The 17233-nt window shown below is 42.1% G+C and overlaps 1 protein-coding gene across 12 annotated transcripts in view; it reads left to right on the top strand.

The window, feature by feature from the left end:
* The window catches only part of PCNT (pericentrin), a 104772-nt gene that overhangs the window by 86208 nt on the left and 1331 nt on the right, over positions 1–17233 (top strand). For all 12 annotated transcript variants that reach the window (XM_074829939.1, XM_074829940.1, XM_074829943.1 and 9 more), the window contains 9 exons: positions 408–558; positions 2216–2923; positions 3656–3936; positions 4663–4765; positions 8065–8229; positions 9562–9800; positions 10755–10843; positions 12354–12507; positions 14381–14508. In XM_074829939.1, coding sequence (XP_074686040.1) covers positions 408–558; positions 2216–2923; positions 3656–3936; positions 4663–4765; positions 8065–8229; positions 9562–9800; positions 10755–10843; positions 12354–12507; positions 14381–14508 — 2018 coding nt within the window. The remainder of the gene's footprint in view (positions 1–407; positions 559–2215; positions 2924–3655; positions 3937–4662; positions 4766–8064; positions 8230–9561; positions 9801–10754; positions 10844–12353; positions 12508–14380; positions 14509–17233) is intronic.

Genomic DNA, 17233 nt, shown 5'->3' on the forward strand with positions numbered 1-17233 from the left:
GATCCCTGTATCCCTGATGTGTATCTTATTCCTGCAGTTTTTGTCTTAGTCTTTTGGTTGGTACTTCAGCTTGCCTATCATCTTGTGTAGATGATAGGTCCTTCCATTCCTATGGGGTTTTTGTCCTCTCACAGGACAACAGTTTTGCTCTGCCAGGATAGTTAACTTCTCCCTATCTCTCATTTCTAAATAGAGCAATTCCAGCTTTGCTTGCAGTGAGGTAAATGTTTTCAGATGCTAGATCTGTGACTTGAAAACTGACCCTCTTTAGAAAGAGCAGAGGCCATCTTAAAGAAACAAGTCAATAGACCAACTCACAAAAAGTAACTGAAAATGTCTTGGTTGCATTGCTGGTGAAGGATGTTCTGTTCTGAACATAGATAGAAGTGTCGTTTTGAACTTTGCAGCTTTGAATTGGAAAAGAAAGAAAAGGATTTGACAGCTGCACTTGAAGACTTGCAGACTGCACATTTGAAGGAAACAGAGCTACGAGGTTTGTTTGAGGAACAACAGCTTCAGCATAAGAAAGCAGAAGAGGAAAAGACAAAGGCCTTGGAGGTAATGCCCTATGTCTCAGTGCTTCGGTTCACCTTCCTTGGTGCATGAAGTTAACTAAGAGGTTATTTTTGCAGTCTTCAAGTCCAATGTTTTTTGTTTAATAATTGTTTAAAAAACCCCCCAAACTTCTACTGAAGGTGTATATTTTCTTTTTGTAGACTCAAAGCTTGTAGTTACTCTCCTTATTTGCACATGCAGAAATAAGCAAAAGTAGTTAGCCTTTTTTTTCATATCTTCTTCTTCTTACTGTTTTCAGAGCCTTACGCTTTCATATTTCACCAGTTTTCACCAGTTTTGTACTGCCCCTTACTGTGTAGGGAGAGGCAGATTCTACAGTTGTGTAACTGCACCCTTTATTCCAGAGCAAATGTGCTATAAGGACGTGATGTGTATGATCAATGGAGCTTATAAAGAAAACCACACAATGATACATATGCTTGGCAGAGAATGACTGGAGCCTTTCCAATATAACATGTGTTTTTGTTTCCTTTCTTCTAAATTGAACAGAAAATAAATTAACAGCTTTCTCTCTGATAATGTGATATCAATGACTCAGTTCTTGTAAAAGGCCTACAGTGACTGGAAAAGGAAGATTTAACATAAAGCTTTTTTAAACTTAAAAACTAAACCCAAACTCTATCAGATATCTCCAAAACAATTCTAGTTAAATGTCCTAAGTAAGGAAACACAATTCTGACTCTATTTCCTTGTAGTCTGGCATCTCGCATCATCTTTCTGGTAGGGGTTTAGGTTTATGGGTGGCTTTTGTTTGTTGGGATTTTTGTTACTACTGGCATTGGTAGGACATGGTGCTGCCATCCTCCATCTTGTAAAAGGACTGCTCACGCAGGGAAGGCAGGGACCATCTCAGCCAGGGCAAAGAGGAAAGTGCACTGCCCCAGGTGTAACTGTGCAACAGATTAACCCATTCGCAGTTCCCATTGCTGCAGTCTGGCATTCCCAAATGGTCCCTTGAAGCCCTTCTATGGAAAGTTGATGAGCTTAGCATCTGACCTGACTTCCTGTGAGATCAGAGGAGCGGTGGTGCTGGCTGGGGGGGTAGGGCAGGCCCCCCCCCTGCTAGGAGGACAGCAGTGCTGGCTCTGTCTCCAAGTGCCCTGGGACTGTCCCTTCAGTTGCCCCTTTCCTTCTGCAGAAAGGCTGGCTCCCAAAATGGACCCAGGGATGGATTATTTTTACTGGTGTGTACTAGGTGCTTTAAACTGATGGGTTGTAAAATCCAGAGGTTTTATGTTTACTCTTACTGCTTAGATTTTTGCTTCTTTTTAAATCAACATGGGTTATTTCTGCTGCAGATATCACTTATTAAGGTGATTGAGTGACGTAAAAAATAGTGATTTCCTAATGAGGATCTTACTAATTGGAGAAAAAATAACGTACTGGAAGATATTTTAACGTTACAGTCTTTGGTTTTGTAACTTAATGTCATGCTCCTAACAAGCATGCTTCTAGTACTTGTAATTAGGAAATTAAACTTGTAATTTTAAATTAATTTTTTTAATGCCTGAACTACTTTAGTTCAGCCTTGAATTTCTTCCTGGATAAAACAGGAGGTTGAAGACTGTCAAATGCCAGCCTGCCCCCCAAATAAGTGTTTGTGCTGGACTATTGATACGTGCTTCTCCCTTTTGAACAGGAGCTGCAGGCTGCCTCGGAGTCGCAGTCAGTACAGAACAGCCAGCTGACCGTGTCCTTGGAGCACGAGCAGATGGTAAACGATAATCTCCGCAAGGAACTTCAGATCGAGCACTCCCGCTGTGAAGCACTGCTGTCCCAGGAACAGACCAAATTGTTGGAGCTACAGAGAGATTTGGATGCTGAGAAAAATCGTTCGTTAGAGCTCCTGAATTCCTTGAATCACGAACGTGTTTTGACAGAGCAGTTGAGCATGAGAGTGAAAGAAGGTGCTTCTTGTCAGCACAGGGAGTCGCTGCTGGAACAAGCCTTTGTTCGAGAGCTCCAAGCCCAGCTGGAAGAAGAGAGGTCCCGAACTATGGAGCTAGCTGCTGTTATTGAGAGAATGCACCAGAAGGCCATTCGTTCCAAAAGGCAGCTCGAGGCCGAAGTACAGATACACTGCGAAGAAACCCAGAAGGAGAGAGAGGTCAGCGACAAATTGCGAGCTACACTGGAATCTCTCCAGGGTCAAAAGCAAGAGGTAATCCGTTCCTTAGAGGCCCAGAAGGAAAAAGAGGCGAAGCTAAAAGCTGAGTGGGAACAACTGCAACTGCTCTTCAAGACGATGAAAGAGCAAGATAAAAACAAAGAAGAGAGAGAGCAAAGACAGCAGCAACAAACAGAGCTAGAGAAGCAGAAGGACTGGCAGAGAGATCAAGAGAGACTGGTGAGAATGCCTCTGCAAGCCTTGCCTTACACTGAAATAGGCTTAAACTGAGATTTAACCCCGTGGATGGTGTTCTTTAATTGAAACGTTTCCTTCCCTTAAAGCATTCTGAAAAACACATTAAATGAGCTCTTTTCCTGCATTTCTCAAACGCAGCTGTTTTCAGGGGTTTGTGCCTGGGTTTATTGTTGTCAGAAGCTGATCTTTACATCTTTGCTTAGGTTGGGAATTGCTGGTAGTTAACAGATGGAGAAGAATTAAATGTGAAACAGAACTGAACTAGGTTTCACGTCATTGCCCTTACTTCGAGCTAGGCACCTAATTATGGTTTGCGACAGTATCGGTTTCACCCTTCCTGTTTCTCAGCTCCTTCACTAGAGGAGCTCCTTCATTAGAGGAGGAGGGAGGCTTTGCAGGCTCTCTGGAAACTTGTCAGTCACCACGTCTGGAAACGGATGGAGAAAATGACCACTCCAGAGTCATTAAATGGCTTCTTGGTGGCCCTGGAAGGCAGTACTGTAAGCCTTCTCCTAGAAGTGGTCTGTGAGTTAAGGAACACTGAGATGGATATGCTGGTTAGGTGTGATGCTTTTATTTGCATCCTCTGTGTGTGTATAAAAAAAACCAAAACAAACCCCACTTATATGTGAGTATGTGTGTATATATATATATATATATGTTGTGTGTGTATGTATAAGATGCAATTAACTACTACTTATTCTATTCAAATAGCAAAAGTTGGAATGGCAACACCAGAGGGATCAACAAAGAATTAAAGAGCTGCAGGAAATACTGGCAGTCTTAAAAGAAAGAGAAAGAAACCTCCAATCTCCAAAGGTTCAGCAAGAACTGTCGGGTACCTTAAACAAAGACCGAAATGCCAAACAGGCCATGGCAAAAGAAACAGAAAAACCACATTTGCAACAGCAGCAACAACAGCTGGAGAAGATAAGACAGCAGTTGCTTTTTGTAGCTGTACACCTGAATGAGTTCATATATAAAACTGTAGATAAGTGAGTAGTTGTTCATAAAATAGTAGTTTTCTTTCCATCCTGCCTCTGAACTTGTGTGGGTCGTGGCTGAGAGCCCTGTGCTGAAGGGACCGAGTGATGTATCTGCTTACAAGACTCAACCTTATGTGAAACCATGGTTTCGTGGTGGCAGCAGACTCTGGTTATTGTCATCCCACTGCAGCCATTCCCATTAGAAGCTTTTGAGCCTGTGTTTGAACTAGATCTGTGAAGTGACCCTGCTTAAAAAGAACTCCAAAAAAAACCCCTACTGGAAAGAGTCATTTGGTAGTTTGGCAGCTGCAACAGCCTTAGAATTACAGAGCAATCAAAAAACCAAGTCAATCAACATGTGTTTAGAATGGGAAACTCCATTGAGCATGGCAGGGAAAAGCTAGGGGTCAGAAATGAGCGGCCACGTAGCAGTAATTTCTTATTTCTTTGGCAGCAGAGTAAAATACTAGTGACGTTTTGCTGCAGCCTGAATTTGCATGATAGAATTTCAAGCTGGTATAAAATACGGACTTCTGAATAAATGCTATGCAGTACTATTTAGAAGTTCTACTCTTAAAAATTAACAAAACGTGCTAATTTCTGTGTGTGTTTGTAGTATTTTGTGTGATGAATAGTGCATAAGTACAGCCTCAAAACTTAAAGGGCATCCAGTGAGGAGAGGGAATCAAATGTACGTTAACAACCTGATACTGAAAAAGTATTTCTGTTTAACAGAACGGTCAATGATTGGTCTGCATCAAATGATGAAGCTGTAACCTCTTTACTGCAGACGTTAAAGGAACTAAAATCAGATTTATTGTTTCCTCCTGCATCTCAGGTAAGGAGAACAGCATATATTTGTTGATTATCAGTAAGTTGTTCTGTATTCTTTGGGTTGCAGTATACATGTAAGTTGATTGATTTTTTTTTTTTTTTTTTCCTCCCCTCCCCTTCCTTTTTTGGTAAAACATTCTGAGGAAGATGGTGTTTTGCCTTGGGGATGGAAGAAAGATGTACTCTTGTGCTCACGTTGTCATTAGATTAACGTATTTTAGTATCAGACTCCTGCTTTTTTTGTTGTGTTGCAGAGTGCTTCTGATGGCATTTCTTATCCTAGATATGTAATATGTCCAAGGATATCAAATCCTGGGATATGTTTGTGCTGCTTCTGTACGCATCCAGAGACAGTTGTTTTTCATCAAATTGTAAAGTAATTTTCAAAAAGCACAATAGTGGCTTGTCAGCTCAGGAGGGGTGTTTTGACAGATGTTTGCAGTATTGCAAATACTTTTTTCAGGCCTAGGGATTATCAAAGACTGAGCTCAGGTCTATTGATACAAAACATAGCTTTTTAGGTCCCATCATATTCACTGGATAACTTTGTCCTATCATTTATGTCTTTCTCTTGTGGTTGAAGATCTCTTTATTACATTTCAGTCAAACTTTTGGGATTTAGGGCTAACTTAAGTCTTGGCTCTTGTTCGATTCAGCTTCTCTCTTCCTTCACCTGCTCGATAGCAGATCCTCAGAAACACACCTTTGAGAAGGAGTTCTGACTGTGGTCCGTGAAGAGGCTTCTGTAACTTGTGTTGTTCTCACATGCCCTATAATACAAGTCTGACATAGGACAAGCTGCCTTGGCATGGTGCAAGCTCTCCCTGTGTCTGACTGCTTACAAAATACAATAAATACTTTTCCCTCTGTTGCCTGTGCAACCACTTGGGTGGTTGCCAAATGGACCATCTCCAGCCTTGAGGAGGGGGATGTGACATCTTCCCAAGTAGGTGTTCAAGGAGTTATTTTGGTTAAGCCTTCCTCTCCCAATGCTTTAGAGCCCTCTGCTCTGGACAGGGTGCTTGGAGAGCCTGGGGGGCAGAACCAGACAGCCTTATGGCTCTATTTAAATCTGACTTAGCAGATTTAACTCCCTCCAGAGCTGAGCTGTTTTTCTGGCTTGGCTCCCTCTAAGTTATTACTCTACTGGAAAAGAAAAAATAGTTTGGGTTGTTTGTTTTTCCTCTGATGCCATTAGATCTTTTGCCTTAGAAACTGTTGCAAATTCTTTTCACAACTTCTACAGTTTCGAGGCTCTTAGCACCATCGATTAGCAGACCTCTTAACGTGAAGCCAGTGAATGCCATGTAGAATAGCAGCCCCTTCTCTTTTGGGACCAGACTTTGCAATTGCCTCCTCCAGGGACTATGGTCACACTAAAACAAAGGGACTCAAGTTTTCGGCCTTAAGTTTTGCTTAACAAAAAAAGAGACTAGTGGGGCACACTAAAGATGTATGCCTTTCTATTGCCTAGAGAGCAAAAACTCTACCTTGATATCCTTTCTTCTGTGGGCACAAATGGTCCTCCACTCTTCCTTCTTTTCAGGCTTTGATTTTTTTTCTAGAATCACCTTCTGTTTCAGTCTCCTCCCTGAATTTCTCCTTCCTTCAAGGTACTGAATCACACGCTCTGGAGACTTGAAGGAATTTACTGCTGTTAGCTTCTTGAGTTGTGATAAATTTGAGGACTATTAGACAGGGAAACTGGCAAAATGCCAGACTGAAAAATCTGTGCCAAAACGAATATGGAATCAACTGGTCAATCAAATACCACCTGGTGCAGTAGAAATCAAGTGTGTAGCTGGATCGTGTAGCGCTCCTCCACATATTACAAGTATCTGTTACTGCCTTCAAGCTGAGCTTTTCCAGGTCTGTAAAATGCCTGGGATGGTGGGGCTGTAGTCCTTACTGGGATGCTTGCTGAGGAGGCCAATATAAAGCATCTTCGCTCCGCTTCAGTATGATACAAATGGGTTTTGTTTTCCATGCTTGAACTATTTTTAATAATACTTATCTGAAGTATGGTTTGTATCTGAAGTCCTTACCTCTGCTCTTGTTCTCAAAATGTTCTTCTGTCCCATCTCCATGTGTGACATGGCAAACCACCATGCCAGTGAAAGCTGTACATAGGGAAACGCGTGCTTTAGTCGAACTTCAGTATAAAAACCTGAAATTGTATAGAACATCTGTGAATTAGATAATTGGTACAGGACAACAGTTTAACTTGGACAGAAATAAATGCCTAATATCAAAACAATACTGAAGGTAGCATTAGATTCTTGAAGCATTTTTTTTAACTCTGAGAATTGTTAGGAAGAAGCTGAGAAGTGGAGAACCTTTGCCTTCAGAAACTTTAAAGATGTTGCAAAGTCAAAAGGGAGGGAGGTGGATTATGCACCATGAAGGTGCAGATAGCATTGGAATCCCCGTTTGCTGTATATATTGCAGGCAGTAAAAAGACTTAGATGGCTGTGGTTTATTAAACTTTATTACTTGACAAGTTATGCTCTTCATAGAAGTCAAATGTAAATGGCATGTATTAGTGTATTAAGGTATTCATAAGAAATTACTTCTGAAAATGTTTAAACTCCTAATAAGGTTGTACTCAAATAAGTTGCTAGGGTCAGTTGTGTGTACTGGCTCCTCTAATGTACAGATTTTATTTCAAGGGATATAACATTAACCACCTCAAATATGGTTTGTTTCTCTGTGGTCTGCTGCATCATGCAGAGATGTAACTGTTGATAACTAAATTGATAGCCAATACGAAGAGGGTCATGAAGGCAAAACTTCCACAAAAGAACTGGACTGGAGTTGTGGGTCTCATTCCTACAAGAGATGACTTACTACAAAACTGAATTTCTCAGAATGACATGTGTTTTTTCAGAATTTACTTCTGTAGATGCTTCACAACATGTTTTTGTGCATACATATACACAGACATCTTTCTTCACAGTTTCCGTGCTGCCTGTGGATGTGGAAGAAAGCCAGATTTTGTTTCCATTTCTGAGTGTTTGGGAGACTCTGTTATTAAAGGGAATAGGATTCCTGTAAAGCTGATCAGACAGATGTGTAGAGAAGGGGCAGCTTGATTAACAATGAATGGGGTACTTCTGAAGAAGAGCTGCTTGTGTGTTTCAGTTTCCCATCCTACTGTTTAACACCTGAATGCCGTTGCTGATTTTCATGCTTTTTATGTTTTGGCTTGTCCATAAATTTAGGTGGTTATTCAGTTTGATGTTTGGCTGTGGAAGTAATGTGCAAAAACCATCATGGGTCACTTCCTTTGGGTTTCTTTTTTAGATCAGATCTACAGATGATACTGTCTCTGTTCAAGAACTGGAAAGAGATGCTTGGCAGCGGGAGAGAAACACTTTGCAGAATGCACTGAAACAGGCTGAATCTGAACTGGCTAAAGCGACTGTTGAAATTGAAAACAAACCAGTGGTAGAAACTTCCAGTCCTAAGGTAAAATGATCATGATGGCCAGCAGATGGGCTGTCTGGAGCCTGACCAGCGAGCGGTGCCATAGCCTTCAGTGTGTCAGTTAAACCTCTGGCACTTGGTTTGCTTTCACTATTCTGCCTGTTGTACAGATTTGCTCTGTGAGAACTGTTGCCAGCCATAAGAACCTCTGGAGAATTTGGTCCTTGGTAGTAGTGTTCTTGGGCACTGCCTAAGGGATTAATGTCACATGTAGAACAGGTAATTTATCCTATTTATTAAAAAAAAAATAGAATTGCTAACACTTGCTGTTGCAGAGGAGCCAGGAAGTATACAGCTCAGATTTCTGGGGATATAAGTATCTGTCAGATTATGGCATTTAAATTACGCTTATTGCTGTAATCTTTCTTTCAGTTGCTATTTTAAAAGGTGATTTTATAAATGAACAGTTTTATAAACTGCATATTAAATTAGGAACACTTTCCTCACATGTGTCTCATCAGAAAAGCTCCTTTGTAACTTTCTCAGCATTGGACAGGAACTTGCACCAGAAGTAACCTAGCTCTTTGGAACCCCTTTCTACTCTTAAATGAGAGGGGGATTCAGATTTCTTGTCCAAGCATGAAAATATCAAACACCCATTATTTTTAATTTTTTTTCCCCCTAATCTTAAATACTTTTTATTTCTGACACATTTGATTGTAATCAAGTCAGATGGACACTTATCCCGACATGCTTTCTAGTTAATATTTTTTTAAAGCAGATGTAATGGTTTTTGTTAAAGAGTTAATCTTTTTTAGAGTTTTGGGTATGATAATTTTGCTTGGAAATATTCAGGAGATTTAAGGCAGTCTGACACTCCACACGAGTGCTTTTTAGCTGTGTACAGAACTGTTCCATCCGCCCGTGTCTGCAGCGTGGACATTTGACATGAAGACAGCTTGTTTGTGGCTGGCTTTTTGCACACCAACTAGTAGCCATGCCAAAATTTTCCAGCCTAGCCAAGACTTCATAGACATACAGAAATTCAGTAGGCTTGGTACAAGCCTCCATGGCTGGTGTCTGAACTGCTGGAGTGTGATACCGCTACTTTGCACCAAAACTGGCCAAGTCACAGAGTCTGTCATACAAATACTTGCTCAGAATTTCATTTTAGAGATAAATGTACACTGCTTCCGTACTTCATAATTATTAAATAGCTTTCTACAATTTTGTAAAGCAAAGTAGGTTTTAGATACCCGTGCCCAACCAGGTTGTGGGAGGTACCACTGGAAAAAGCGACCAACTTTTCTCAGCTTTCTGTAGCCAAAACTTAACAGATTGGATTTTGTTTTTTCCATTTTTTTCTTTCTCCAGTTGCAGAGACTCTATAGGAAGTATCTTAGAGCAGAGAGCTTTAGAAAGGCTCTAGTTTATCAGAAGAAATACCTCTTGCTGCTGCTTGGTGGATTTCAGGACTGTGAGCAAGCAACTCTCTCCCTAATAGCACGTATGGGAATCTACCCCTCACCTGCAGACCTGCAGCTTTCTGGATCCCGTTCCCGTCCTTTTACCAAGTTCAGATGTACAGTCAGGGCAATCATCGCAGTGTCAAGGTAAAGCCAAAGTCTTCACTGTCTCTCATACATGGTGTTTTCTTGTAAATTTAAAAAATTGGTAGTTCCTATGGTTTATCCTACATTAATATTAAGCAAAAGCTATCTCCAGACGTAGTTCACACATGAATCGTTAGCTAGAACTTTAGCCAAACTGCCATTTCAGAGTCAGTGCTAGGTTGGATGCATACTAAGCTAAAGATTTATAAAAAGATGCTTCTGTCTTGAGAGATACTCAGCTGCAGTGTATTTGAGAATCCGTGCACAACCGTTACAAACTGATGTCCTTCTAGGTCTGACCCCTACCTGTTTGCCTTGATCACCTCACCAGTGATGGTTTCCCTCCCTTGAATCCAGTAGCCTGTGTTTCATTGGGCATGATTCTGTCATACTCTGTCACTTTACTATCAGATGGATTCTGCTGGTTGTACTTGGGACAATATGCCATATCATCATGGCATTTGAGTCCATTTAATGAAAAAAAAAAAGAGTTTTAAATGTAATAGGTGGTTACTTCTGAGCAATTTCCTTGTCTACTAAAAAAGATTACTAGCAAGTTTAAGACTTTCAGGAGATGGCACAGGATGTCTTCAGGCTGTTGTCTTTGACGTGGATGCTATAACGATAGCAGTATCAAAGGATGTAGGAACAGTGACCTCTAAAGTACTCCTCTAAGGCAGGAAGAGCTGCCCCAGAACTCCTGGGGGATTAGGGACAGAGTGGACGAGCAGCCAAAACAAGCAAATTCTTCCAACCATTAGAGGATCATTGCAGAGCAAAACGGGATAAGCCTTTGTTCTAAAGACTGAAGTTGAAGAATTCCTCCTCCATTCCTGCAAGGATTGTTGCTTATGTTGTTTAATACATTTCATGCCAACAAAGAGTTTATTATAAAAATTCAGTGTATTTTTTTGCTTATTTTTAATGATTATGCAAATTTATTTTATTACTAAGGTTAAAGTTTTTGGTGAAAAAGTGGAACAAGGTTAGCAGGAAGAGCGTGCAGGGTGAAACAGTTTCTCACAGTATAAGAGGTAATGCAGGTAAGTGTTTTGGACAAGTACGTTGTCTTAATCATAATCTCTCTTTAGTGATGTATGTATCATTTAAAAATAAAACCAAAAAATTACCCACAGAAGTGGCAAAATCTGTTCATATGTTAACACAAATGTGTTTATGCGTTTCCTGAACACAGTGATTATGAGTTTATAAGGACATTGTAAGAAATTACAATGGAAAACTTTCAGCATTTATAGTTTACAGCAGGGGCAAGCTCGTCCTCTTCTCCCTCTATTGCAACTGTTCAAGCTGTGAAACAGAGTCCTGTGTTCTTAAAACTCATCAGAGAATTACGTTTGGTACAGTTTGAAGCTACCTGTAATGGAAATTAATGCCTCGAGTTATTAATAAGGCAAGGACAAATACTGCTGTAATAGTATTAAAATGGGTACATGTGGTATCAAGATAAATCTTAGAAGTGGTGTACTTGCTAGTGTTACCAGAGGTGAAAAGGGTGGTTCCAGAGGTTCAGAAGAGGCTTAATGCCATGGCAGATATCCTGCAACTGTTTCTGCTGGAGTTCATTAAGTGCTATCAAAGATGACAAACTGGAGCAGATGGATAGATGGGCTGATGCGTTTGGTAAGGACTGTGTTCCTTTGAGTTACTTATGGGTGTGTTTGTAAGAATTCAGACAAACACCTTAATGCAGTACCCAGTATTGTAAGGAACTGCCCCATTTCATGTAATATTTCACTGCTTGTAGCTTTTCAATGCTAAAAAAGATTCGGATGAAATATTGCATTTTTCATTACCTGGTACTACATAATTTTTACTGTTTCTAAGTTACTGGAAATACTTATTTTAAGAAACCCAACTTCCTACATAAAACCACCCGAATCCTGAAACCCAACTTCCTACATAAAACCACTTGGATCCTAAAATGCATGCTGAACTTTCTACCTCGTGACAAAATAGCATTTTGGCAGCCTCATTAAAAAATATTTGACTTCTTTTTGTGACTTAAAGGACTTATCTGAAGGGATTTTTCTTTTTTTTAATGAAAACAAAACACCACACCACCACCACCCCGTGCCCCAAACCTTCACCAGACAAAAAAAAAAATCTCATTCTTTCTTCACTGTCTCTAAAGTCAGAGAGTGTAAGTCAACAGTAACATATAGTTAGAGCAAACAACAAGTATTAAAATTTCTTGAAAAAATATTTTGCTAATATTTATAAAAATATGTTAGAATGTCCCCTGTGTGGGTATAGCAACAGCTACTGAAAAAGCAAGTCTGGAGAAAGAAAACAGTGCAAGTTCTCCATTTGCAGGAGGCAGTTGCTCGACATTAAAATGTCAAATTTCTGTTAAGTCTGCTTAAAACAAAGAAACAAAACAAAAAAGCAACAAGCTGTAGAAAGTGTATTTTATCTGCATTTAAAACACAATTGTACTCTGCTGTAATTCTTGTGGGTTTTATTGGTTATGCTTACGATAGCCTGTTTTGAATGGTTCCCAGTGCACATGTAACTGTTTCATATTTAACACAGCTTCTGGTGCTAGAACAGAAATTCTGAAAGAGCAGCAGCCCCCAGCTGTTCACGTCAGCTCTCCCCCCACCCGGGACACGGGGCTGTGCCACAGAACCAGCTCTGCCAGATTTGTGAGCCGCTCCCCCAGATCTTCTTACTGCTTACACAACAGGTCAGTCCGCAGTATCTGCCTGTGTAGTCACCCCGATGGACAACAGCCTTTCATAAAAATGTAACCACTTCTTGGAGGAGGTACTGGAACGAGAAGAGGAATTTGTTTTCTCAGATCTGGTAAACGTTTTCTTTCAAGATGCTACAGGAGAAGAAACGTGTTTGCTTCAGGCAGCATGTCTGACGTTCTTGGGCTGAGAGCATTCCTAGTGGTGTTCCCCAGTTTAATTTGGACTGGCTACAGGATTTACAAGGGCTATGTCTGTGAGCCTTCTCTGAGGGGTAATTCTTGTTGCCTTTGCCATCCAAGTTGGAGACTAATTTCTGAGCATCCTGTGGAAGCAGCTGCCCTACCATATGATAGCACTGCGTTAGTATTAGCTGCCTTCAGGCTCTGTGCACACACACAAATAGGAGATGGGGAGCTTGCAGGGTGCATGCTGCTGCAGTTTTTCATTTGTTACAGCCAGTTCTGCACAGAAATACAACCCCAGCGACTTGTTGCTGGGTTGGATGTCACAGTGACATTCTGCACAGTGCTGCGAAGACAGTGCCTGAGCTGCAGGCTCTGTGCTGGTTGGAGGAAGGTGGCCTTCAGCCGTTACTGACCTTCCCGCTCCCAGGCTCTCCCAGGACCCAGAGGAGCCTCGGGCATTGCACAGCCCATTACTGGGTGTAGTGTCTCCTCTCCCAAGCCACGCCTTGTGTGTGGCTTCCTCCTTAAATAAGGATTTGCAGGAGTTGATGGTTAGCTGTTCTCAGTCCCATCAGACTGGGACATGTGGTTTGTTTCTTAACCTCCTTGCTAAATTAGAAACTCCAACCAGCAGGGAAGCAGAAAAAAAGAGTATCAAGGAAGTAGCTGTGTTGATCACAAAGCTAATGCTCCAAATTATTTTAGATTTTTTAACATTGCTGACTGTTTTGGGGGACAGGACAGTGCTTGTCACGAAGGACAGGTAGCCTTCTGGTTTGCATAGAATTTATCAAAACGTTTTTGAGAGTTAGACACTTGCAAGCATTTCCCAAAAAGACTTAATTCTACCCCACCCTGTTCCTCTGTCATGGCACTGGATGTGCCATGGGTCTGACAGGCAGAAAGAGTAGTGGGCAGCTTGCCTATTGAGAAAAGTCATCTGTGTTGTATGGAACAAGGGTGTTAATAATCGTAGGCCCTGACTAATCACTCTGTGTGACTGGGTGATGGTAGCTCAAGTCTAACACGGATCCAAGGTACGTTAAATGATGCCTGTTGCTGCTTTTGTTTCCTGGCAAAGCTATACAGAAGGCAGGGGTGGATAGGAACTGCCTTCTGCTAATCAGAAGATGCAGGGGGAAGGAACAAATCTTAGCTCCAAAGAGCAGTATGTTTGCACAGTGTCCCCTCCAACGAGCATTTCTGCTAATATTTGAAATGTGGTGTTAATGTCCAGAAAGGAAATGCAGTGTACCATCTAAAGGGTCCCCGTTTTCAACCTTGTCCTTCAAGACAGCATTTTACCTGCTGAACAGGAGAGTGCGTGCCAGGGTGTAGCATGTTCCTCTTCAGTCCTTCTCTGCAGAAGTGGGTCTTTTCTCACTTGGCCATTTGGACTTGCCTCTGACTGCAGCTTTCTTACCTGGGGGACTTTGTGTTGTGTACCAGTAGATCCTATCTATTCACAGGTACTCCAGCTTTTATCAAAACATCCCTTCTTTTGACTCCCTTATATACAAAGCTGCCCGCTCTATATTATTTTATATGTAATTTTTTGGTAGTGGTGGCTTTTACTGTTGTTCTAGTTTGCTTTGCGCTGAATTACTGCCCATAACTTTATTACATCTATTTGAGAGTATAGCATGAGAAGAAGAAAATAATTTGTTTTCTTTTTAAGATTGCATCTATCCACAAGTTCAGCTTCAGAAAAGTCACTTTTGCCTACTCAGGATCCCGAACGATCGCTAACGGAATACATCCATCGCTTAGAGGCTATCCAGCAAAGACTAGGGGGTGTGCAGCCAGGTAAGAACTACCTTGTTACCCCTCACAGCAGCCAACAGTCTGGGCTGCTATTCTGCAAGGTTCTTCCTACATATTGCCTATAACACTTAAAGCATGTAAAGAGTATAATTTTAATGAATAGTTATAATCGGGGGGGGGGATAAAGTCTCTGAAATTAAATCTTTTTGTGAATCCTATCAAAAACTAGTCAAGTATGGCATTTCTCAAAATCATAGAATCATAGAATCATCTAGGTTGGAAAGGACCTTGAAGATCATCTAGTCCAACCTTTAACCTAGCATTGGCAGTTTCCAACTCCACCAGATCCCTCAGCGCTATGTCGACCCGACTCTTAAACCCCTCCAGGGATGGGGACTCCACCACCGCCCTGGGCAGCCCATTCCAATGCCTAACAACCTGTTCTGTAAAGAAATGCTTCCTAAGAGCCAGTCTAAACCTTCCATGGTGCAAGTTGAGGCCATTCCCTCTTGTCTTATCACTCATTACTTGATTAAAGAGACTCATCCCCCCTCTCTGCACCCTCCTTTCAGGGAGTTGTAGAGGGCCATGAGGTCTCCCCTCAGCCTCCTCTTCTCCAGACTAAACCCCCCCAGTTCCCTCAGCCGCTCCCCATCAGACCTGTGCTCCAGACCCTGCACCAGCTCCGTTGCCCTTCTCTGGACACGCTCGAGTCATTCAATGGCCTTTTTGGAGTGAGGGGCCCAAAACTGAACCCAGTAATCAAGGTGCGGCCTTACCGGTGCCGAGTACAGGGGTCAGATCCCTTCCCTGTCCCTGCTGGCCACGCTATTTCTGATACAGGCCAGGATGCCATTGGCCTTCTTGGCCACCTGGGCACACTGCTGGCTCATGTTCAGCTGGCTGTCAATCAAAATCAGTTCTTAGTGAAATTCTTCAGAGATAAGGCTGAATAATTTCATGTGCTTTCTGGCCCCCTCCTGTTATTAAGTCTAAATTAAGCAAGTGTTGCAGTTCAAATGTAGTTGTGTATAGAGTTAATTTGCTTTAAAGTCAAAGAGAACCATTGTAATAGCTGAACATGGCTTCCTCTGCAGCACAAACTATAATACTCCCCTCATTTATCACTTCCTTATATTCCCTAGCAGATTAACAAAAAATCTGGAGGCTGGTAAAAACAGCCATCTAGTTCTAAGATTGATCAAAGAGCACACAAAGGATTGTAGCAGCACTTATCTTTGCTATTTAAAACACTTCCACCTAATTTCTAGACTGAATTTAATCTTCTAGTTACTCGCTCTGGTTATATATCTTAGTTATATCACAGAAATTCCTTGTCCCAAGGAAGAATTTATAAACTGTCATCACATCATCCACAAATCACCTCCTATCAAGATATGATTAGATGTGTTTTCCAATCTTTTGTTATTTTTGAGACTTATGTCTAAACCTTTTCCAGTGTATTAGTATCTCTGAATTGTGAAAACAGAGCTGGACCTCCGGCTGCAGTGTTGTTTGTGCTAGACCAAATACAAAGATAACCTGGTCCTTGTTTATACGTGTGACCATGGTGTTGTGGAGGCAGCCTCCTGCTCCCTGCCTTCCCCACCGCGGGGCAGCAACATAATATTTACAATATCGGTGCACCTGCAGACAGCCTGTGCCATGGCTCTGCTGGGGCAGGCTGCTCCTGCATGCGACCCTGGGAGGGGATGGGGGGAGGCACTCGGGCTAGCTCAGGTCACTGGTAGGGATGGACCATCATGACCACGCTCCCCAGCACAGAGCTTCATCCCAGGCCCAGGGAGAAGCACAAAGCTCCAGCGCTGCCTCTGCTGTGGAGGCTCCCAAGGAGCCTCCTGACAGCTGTTCCTTCAAGATCTTAGGAGCACCTTCCCCAAAGCTTCCTCCAGCCCCCCGGGTTTGTGTTGCTAGTCCTCTGGTCTGAGCTGGTCCGGGCCGCTAGGTCAGATAACACCATGGATGTTTTCATCCAACCTTCATCTCTTCCATCTGCTGTGGCTGGTTCCTCCCCTGTGTTACTTCTGGCTACTCATCCCCACAATCAGTTTACTTTGTCATGCTCCTTTTGGGTGTCATGGTCCTTGATCTCCAGGCAAGCACTGGTTCCTTCCTTCCACCACCCTTGGCTCCTCACAATTTCAGCCAAAAGCTGGAAAGGTGCCCGGCTCTGGTACGGTGGGCTGTGCCATGTGGATTCCTTCACACACTGCAATACACATCTTACATGTTTCTTTCACCAAGCGTAACCATTGTCAGCTGCTGTTTCCCAGGCAGACTTGCCTCCTGTAATTGTCCTTCAGCCTTTGCCCAAAGATGTGTGGCTTTATATCAGTTGTCCAGAGATGAGAAAAATATTTGACCGTATCCACAAAATCTCTGCAAGTCACCAGAGCTCTTACCGCTGGCCACTCCTCCTGTCTTTATTGTCAGCAGATCATCTGTGTGGTGGTTTTTGTGGGAGGAGGAGTGGGGATTCAGTCACTGATCACAGCATTAAATGAGGGGCTCTTGGCCCTGCAGTCATTGCAGACACTCATTCAAATGGCACCCACCACCCTGGCTGCCAGCAGTACCAGGGCTGAACACTCAACCTGCCTCGCAGAGGTGCTCTATTGTTCTCATTCAGTTTCCCCACAATTTATAAAAGGCATTATTGTGACTACTGACTTTACTGCTTTTAGAAGAATAATGATTCTTAAGTTCTGAGGCAATTTTTTTTAATGATTACATTCCTAACACATTT

Source organism: Strix aluco, chromosome 6 (assembly GCF_031877795.1).
Source record: "Strix aluco isolate bStrAlu1 chromosome 6, bStrAlu1.hap1, whole genome shotgun sequence".
NCBI classification, from domain to species: domain Eukaryota; kingdom Metazoa; phylum Chordata; class Aves; order Strigiformes; family Strigidae; genus Strix; species Strix aluco.